This window comes from Priapulus caudatus, unplaced genomic scaffold (assembly GCF_000485595.1).
Source record: "Priapulus caudatus unplaced genomic scaffold, Priapulus_caudatus-5.0.1 Scaffold1045, whole genome shotgun sequence".
Classification (NCBI taxonomy): Eukaryota; Metazoa; Priapulida; class Priapulimorpha; order Priapulimorphida; family Priapulidae; genus Priapulus; species Priapulus caudatus.
Genome location: NW_014578106.1, coordinates 34,973 through 42,089, shown reverse-complemented (window position 1 = coordinate 42,089; position 7,117 = coordinate 34,973). Strand labels below are relative to the sequence as shown.

Sequence of the window (7,117 nt, the reverse complement as noted above, 5' to 3'; positions counted from 1 at the left end):
ATGTCCGGACGCGTAGCCTGGAGGCTAGGCGACCGGTTCCGGACGCGTAGCCTGGAGGCTAGGCGACCGGTTCCGGACGCGTAGCCACTGCGTTTTTTTAAACGAAGAGCTAGCTTTGCGAAAACGAAAGGCTGAAAGTCAGGGTACGGTGGGACATTCAAGGTTGCAGCGACATATCGTATAGTATCCCGAGGTACTTTCCGATATATTGAACCGTACCCAGGGTACCCTCCGATAGACTAGTATTATACTATTATCTATACCCTGGGCCTGGGGGACATAGACCCTATCAGTATCAGTATCAGTAATGACAGTATCACTATCAGTCTCTGTTACTGATACTGATACTGATAGGGCCCGTGTAAGCGTAGACTAGTAAGACGTATGGTTATACTTACTACTGAGAGGTACGCCTCTTGGTCTTACAACATGTGGAGTTTCTACAGTGTGTTTTACACAAAGCAGACATAGTAATACTAATAAATACAGCGCGAATTTTGATAAATACACACAACACCGGGACATTTCAACGTAACAGGGGGCCGCCATCTTTCACGATAGTGAACGTTTGTCATTCTCTGATTGGTCAGTTATGATCACATTGCATGGCAGCGTCACAGTGTTGGGGTCACCATATGGGGTCACGGAGCAAAGTTTATCGTCCTGCGCGCTGGCTGCAAAATGGAGCCTGGAAATGGTTTATTACAAATTGTCCGATTTATTTCAGAATGCCTATGCGAACATTGGTTAACCTTGGCTCTTGGAATCCCCGCATTTGGTCTGACATTGATAGCAAAGAAATTTGGCATAATTTATCAGGTACGGACCGTACGGTTAGTACAGAGAGACTACTGCAGTACTCGGTACACTGTACAGTATTAGTATTACTGTTAGTATTAGTATTAGTATTAGTAATAGTATTACTATTAGTATGGGGGGTAGTATTATAATATTAATATTAGTATGGTAGTATTAGTATGTTCGTGAATTACGTTACGTGAAGATATAACCGTGCTGGACATCATCTCTATCCTTGAACCCAGACAATTAAGTGTGAGCTATCGCGACTGCTTGCCAATGAATTTACATAGTACTAGTAGTACTAGTACCAGGAGTAAGATAATATAGATTATCTAATTATATAATCTATATTATCTTACTCCTGGTAGTACTAGTAGTACATTGCTTAGGTCACACTGATTTACACAGGTTTACATTTCGTGATTTGTACAGAGTACCGGTACCTGCTTTACAGAATCTGTGGTGTGCTGTAGATTCATGCACATTTTTTGTCATCAAAGGGTTGTGAAAAATATATTTAACACAAATATAATGTAAAACATTCTTATATGTTGTACAGTTTGTACCCATTCTGAATAGTATCACTGATACTATCAGTAATGAGTGCCTGGCCCAGAGAAGCCTCGATCTCTGGAACACATTACTGTCTATATTTTAAAAATGTTCTATGCAAATCTCTCACGTGCACCTGGAGTTCTTCGCGCACTCCCTGGACGTTTATTCCTTACGGACTGTCCAGTATAAAAGTAGAAGTAGAAGTATGGCAGTGTTGGTGGTAATAATCTTTGTAATTGCTCTTTAGCTTCTTCACAAACCAGATGCAAATTCCAACAGGCATGGTGGGGAGCTTGTAGCCAACACTTTAAAAGCACATGGAATCAAGTTTATTTTCACTCTTCCAGGTACAGTCTACAATTATACCTAATTTCGTTAAAGTTGTCATTCAAGTAAAATTGCATTGTCAGGTGTGAAATCGGACAAAAGTTAATTTCTGTAAACCTGATGTGTCCATGTTGGCATGTACAACCTGGCATGCTGCATCGCCTGCCATGTATAGGAGTGTGAACCTGGTTGCTTTTATTTAGCCAAGGGAAGGACAATTCATCAAATCTCAAAGCACTAGCTTCTTGCAGTATGAGGGCATGGTTGGTGTAGATTAGTTCAAATTAGGTCAAGAGTTGATGTTGTAATCAGTTTTCTAGGTGCAATTCAGGACTCGGCACCTTCGATTAATGTGGTGCAGTTATATACTTGTATACATGTATGACAAATATAAACTAAATTTCTTGAAATGACATTTATTCCCAGTTTTTTGCCTATAACTATAAGTGAATATATTACTCGTTCTCACAGGTTCTTGGTAAATTGTATGATATTCACTTGTAGATATATTTATCAGTTTAACTGTTATATATATATATATATACATATCAAGAGCTCATAATAGAGAAGAGTATGACACCGTTTTAACAGCGTTTTGCATAGTTTTCAACTTGTAAATATTCTATCAATATGTGAATAAATATATTCAAACTTTACCTTGTTTTTGTCTATGATTCTCCCTTAATCATATGACACCACCAATTTACCTGAAAATCGTATGTGTTCTTCAAAAATGTTCCTTGAATACGACACGGTTTCACACAGTTTTCTCAAATGATCGCATGTATTCGGCGCAAGTTGATAATGTGGCGGCAGCACCATGTTGTAACTACGGGACGCTGGGTGCTGTTGGGGATATTAGGTAAGCACATGTGCACAGTAACAGCACTTGTTTCGCTTCCTTATCATCAGGAACACGATGGCAACACAGCTAAAATCAGCTGCTAGCTCGCCGTGAGCACACATTTATTTCTAGCACGCTGGAAATGCTACACGCTAATGCTAAATACAATTCGATGCCTAATATCCCCAACAGCCCCCAGCATTCCGTCATAGACAATAGAACACTAATCCGATAATAAACTTGCGCCGAATACATGCGATCATTTGGGAAAACTGTGTAAAACCGTGTCGTATTCAAATAACTTTTTTGAAGAACACATACGATTTTCAGGTAAACTGGTGGTGTCATATGATTAAAAAAGAATCATAGATGAAAACAAAGTAAAGTTTGACATTCACATATTGATAGAATATTTACAAGTTGAAAACTATTCAAAACGCTGTTAAAACGGTGTCATACTCTTCTCTATTATGAGCTCTTGATATATATATATATATATATATATATATATATATATGTGTGTGTGTGTGTGTGTGTGTGTATGTGCGTGTGCGTGCCTGTGCGCGTGTGTGCACGTGTATATCTGGTTTGGTATATATTTGTGCAAATATCAGTTTATCATTTTACGCTTACAAAGTACATAACTTCATGGTCTGATGGGCACATGACCGAGTAACTGTTCAAGTAGTCAACTTACTGATAATGTTACATATATAACATGGTAAACTGAATTTATGTCTTTACTGTTAGTGTTATATATATACAGCTAACCCATAGATACTGTATGTGTTATTACCTATATACGAGGTTTAATGTTTGCTATGCATTTTAGTTAGGATCTTGTTAAATAACCATGGTCTTTTATTAATTCCAGGTGGCCATATTTCTCCCATCTTAGTTGCATCTGAAAAAATAGGCATCAGGATCGTGGACACGAGACATGAGGTACAGTGTGGCCTAGAATTGCCGGAAACTAGAGCACATGAGTTTATAGTAGATAACAGGGTAATAGAAACCTGGTGCCAAGTAATTTCCCACCGAATTTCAGCCAAACTTCGTATATTGAGTGTGAGTGTCAACCATCGTAAGCCCTACCTCTGCAGATGTATTGATATTTTCAAATTTGACTATAGCATATCCATAACCATTTTTGTTTAGATTTATACATGATAGCTCATAGATTGTTGGTTGGAAGATAGTGTGGTATTACATTTAGTTTTACAATTCTTACATAGGTGACAGCAGTGTTTGCGGCAGATGCAGTGTCAAGGTTGTCGGGCACTGTAGGTGTTGCCTGTGTCACTGCAGGACCTGGTCTTACAAATACTGTGACTGCTGTCAAGAATGCACAGATGGCAGAATCTCCGGTATGTGCGTCGTTTTGTCATTTAACTTACGTAGCTCGCCACTACATTGTCTCGAATAAAGTTGTGAACTTAATATGCATAAAATCTGTTACAAATATTGATGTGTATGATTAATGTTCAAAGTTGATGCATGCGTAATAGAATCTAGTTCGAAGCTGGCTTCAAACATCGGCTGCACTCGTGCACAGAATAAAACAGGAGTCCGTACCTTGCACTTTGGGAAATTTTAGCTGTGTTTACACTCGGACATATCGATGCCCCTATTGGTTTCGATCCAGCAGGTCATACCTTACAGTGCTTATGCACAGCCGTTTTAGATGAAATGCGTCAGCTGTGAAATGAATTTGAGAATGCACTCTGACGACAAATGTCGAATCTCGGTCTGTGTTGTCGTGACGGTGTTTTGCGCGTGCGTGCGTTTCAGGTGCTGTTGATGGGTGGCGCCGCCGCGTCGCTGCTGAAAGGACGCGGCGCGCTGCAAGACATCGACCAGATGGCGCTCTTCAAGCCGCTGTGTAAGTACTGCGCGACAGTGACGAAGGTGCGGGACATCGTGCCGACGATACGCGCGGCGCTGCGGGCGGCCCAGTCTGGCACGCCGGGACCCGTCTTCATCGAGTTCCCGATCGACGTACTCTACCCGTACAAGCTCGTCGCGCGAGAGCTCGGCGCAAAGCCGGACGCGAAGGGCGTGGCGGCGCGCATCGTCGGCTGGTACCTGCGCAACCACCTCGGCGACCTCTTCGCCGGCGCGTGGGAGGAGCGCGACGCGACGCCGCTGCCCGTCGAGCGGCCATTCGCGACCCCGCGCGAGGTCGCTGCCGCCGCGCGCCTCGTCGCGAACGCCAAGCGGCCGCTGCTGCTCGTCGGCAGCCAGTCGATGCTGCCGCCGACGAGCGGCGACGAGCTGCGGGCGGCCGTCGAGGCGATCGGCGTGCCGTGCTACCTCAGCGGCATGTCGCGCGGCCTGCTCGGCCGCGACAGCGCCATCCAGATGCGGCAGCGGCGGCGCGATGCGCTCAAGGAGGCCGACGTGATCCTACTCGTGGGCACCGTCTGCGACTTCCGGCTCGGCTACGGACGCGTTCTCGGCCGGCGCGCCGCCATCATCGCCGTCAACCGCGACCGCGCGCAGCTGCTGCGCAACTCCGACCTGTTCTGGAAGCCGACGCTGGCGGTGCGCGGCGACCCGGGAAGCTTCCTCGTCACGCTCGCGGCCGAGCTGCGCGGACGCCGCTGCGACGACGACTGGCTGCAGCGGCTGCGGGAGCGCGACCGCGACGTGGAGCGCCGCAACGCGCTCAAGGCCGACGAGAAGGTCGACGCGCACCTCAACCCGATCCAGGTGCTCATGGAGATGGAGGTGGCGATGGCCGACGACGCCGTGGTCGTTGCCGACGGCGGCGACTTCGTCGGCACGGCGGCGTACGTTGTGCGGCCGCGCGGCCCGCTGTGCTGGCTCGACCCTGGCGCGTTCGGAACACTCGGCGTCGGCGGCGGATTCGCGCTCGGCGCCAAGCTCTGCCGGCCCGACAGCGAGGTGTGGATCGTCTACGGCGATGGCTCGGCCGGCTACAGCATCGCCGAGTTTGACACGTTCACGCGGCACGGCGTGCCCGTGCTCGCGATCGTCGGCAACGACGCCGGCTGGACGCAGATCTCACGCGAGCAGGTCCCGATCTTCGGCAGCAACGTCGCGTGCGCGCTGGATTACCTCGACTACGACAAGATCGCCGAGGGTTACGGCGCGCGTGGATTCAAGATGGACGCCGGCGACATCAACAACATCAGCATGATATTTGCCGCCGCGCAGCAGGAGTACAAGAAGGGCAAGAGCGTGTGCATAAACGCGCTCATAGGCAAGACGGACTTCAGAGAGGGTAGCATTTCAGTGTGAGAAGTCGGGAAGCATTTCAGTGTGTGAAGTCGGGAAGCATTTCAGTGTGAGACGTCGGGAAGCGTATATACTTGCCGGGATGCGTACGGTTTAGGTGGAGGTGTCGTTATTTTGGCCGGTGAGAAACTGTTACTGTTGCCGGTTTAACTGAAATGAAGTCGGAGTGCTGAAATAGATCATTACATGAAAATTGACGTTTTGTTTGATGTTTTGATGTGTGAACATGAGTATTATCATTGTCAACGAAATCAGATGATTAACATGTTTGATTATTTTCATTCTGAGTAGAAAAGGAAGAATTCAGAAGACCGATGAAAAAACTCACTGTACAAAGCAGTCATAGGTATTTTGTGTACGAAGAGTTTTAAGTGCTCAAAGATAAATGGGAAAAGCTTTACATGTAACGTTTTATGGCCGATTTGATGTTACGATTTATGAACATTCAACATAAGTCTTTAAATGATGCTAATTAAAAATCAACATAATAGTGTGCTTTTTGTGGCCTTATATAAATTTCTTTGTGCATATGCAGGCGTGCAGTGTATCTGACTAATTGACATACGCGTGGTGTAGTAATGGTATAGATGCTGCAAGATGTATTAGTGCATGCGTTTCTTATACGAACATAATTTGATAAAAAATACAGTGTGTGGACTGATACATGGCGAATGTTTGTCACATGCAGTAGCCAAGTAGCAACGTACACTATGTAGACAGGCTAACGTTATACTTAAAATGAGTTTATCTGTGATCATTGCAATCTATAGTATTTCTCTTAATTTTTACGCGTACAGGCAAAATGTATGAACTATTTGGCTTGTACGTAGAATATGTGCGTATTTACTTAGTGAAGTGATGGTGAGGAAAATTTATTTTGGTTGTGTCATAATCAAAATGTATGTCGTAAACCTGTATCGAAGTATTATTTCTAGTTGCTGCTTAAATGCGGTATGTAGAACTATTGATTACTGAGAAAATGGAAAAAAATGGTTGTGGAATGTCATTTTGAATTTACCTGTTTCATTTGTCGTTGTTTTTGTGGGAAGACCGTTGCAGAATTTATATTTTCGGGAGTGGGTGTTCGTATTGTGATGACTGCACGGGGGAAATGACAACAGCATCTTGATTATCGTGTAGCATGACTGTATTCGAGGCGATATTGCTACGTACATTGCCATTACCGCTTTAGAAGCAGCCCTGTCAATGCAAGCCAGCTCTAAGGAAATCGTTGCTCGAAAGTTGCATTGCGATTCGTAACGACGTGGCAAGACGACTCTACAACGTAAATACTCCCGAAATCCTACTTAGAGCGAGGCACGGAGGCTG

At 45.2% G+C, this 7,117-nt stretch overlaps 2 protein-coding genes across 3 annotated transcripts in view; one reads left to right on the top strand and one right to left on the bottom strand.

Moving 5' to 3' along the window:
• Positions 1-574, bottom strand: part of LOC106815117 (glucosidase 2 subunit beta-like) — an 18,926-nt gene extending 18,352 nt beyond the window's left edge. The window contains exon 1 of the mRNA XM_014819546.1: positions 399-574. Within this exon, the coding sequence (XP_014675032.1) occupies positions 399-549 (151 nt within the window). The 5' untranslated portion in view covers positions 550-574. The remainder of the gene's footprint in view (positions 1-398) is intronic.
• A 65-nt stretch (positions 575-639) lies between these two features.
• LOC106815118 (acetolactate synthase-like protein) lies at positions 640-6,801 on the top strand. 2 transcript variants are annotated; one of them, XM_014819547.1, is made up of 5 exons: positions 640-819; positions 1,604-1,703; positions 3,402-3,472; positions 3,763-3,894; positions 4,319-6,801. In XM_014819547.1, the coding sequence occupies exons 1-5, from the start codon at positions 682-684 to the stop codon at positions 5,789-5,791; spliced, it is 1,914 nt and encodes a 637-aa protein (XP_014675033.1). In that variant the 5' UTR covers positions 640-681; the 3' UTR covers positions 5,792-6,801. The 2 variants fall into 2 exon arrangements, with proteins under 2 accessions (XP_014675033.1, XP_014675034.1); XM_014819548.1 differs by lacking the exon at positions 1,604-1,703 and having other exon boundaries at positions 650-819.
• The last annotated feature ends 316 nt before the right edge of the window (positions 6,802-7,117 follow it).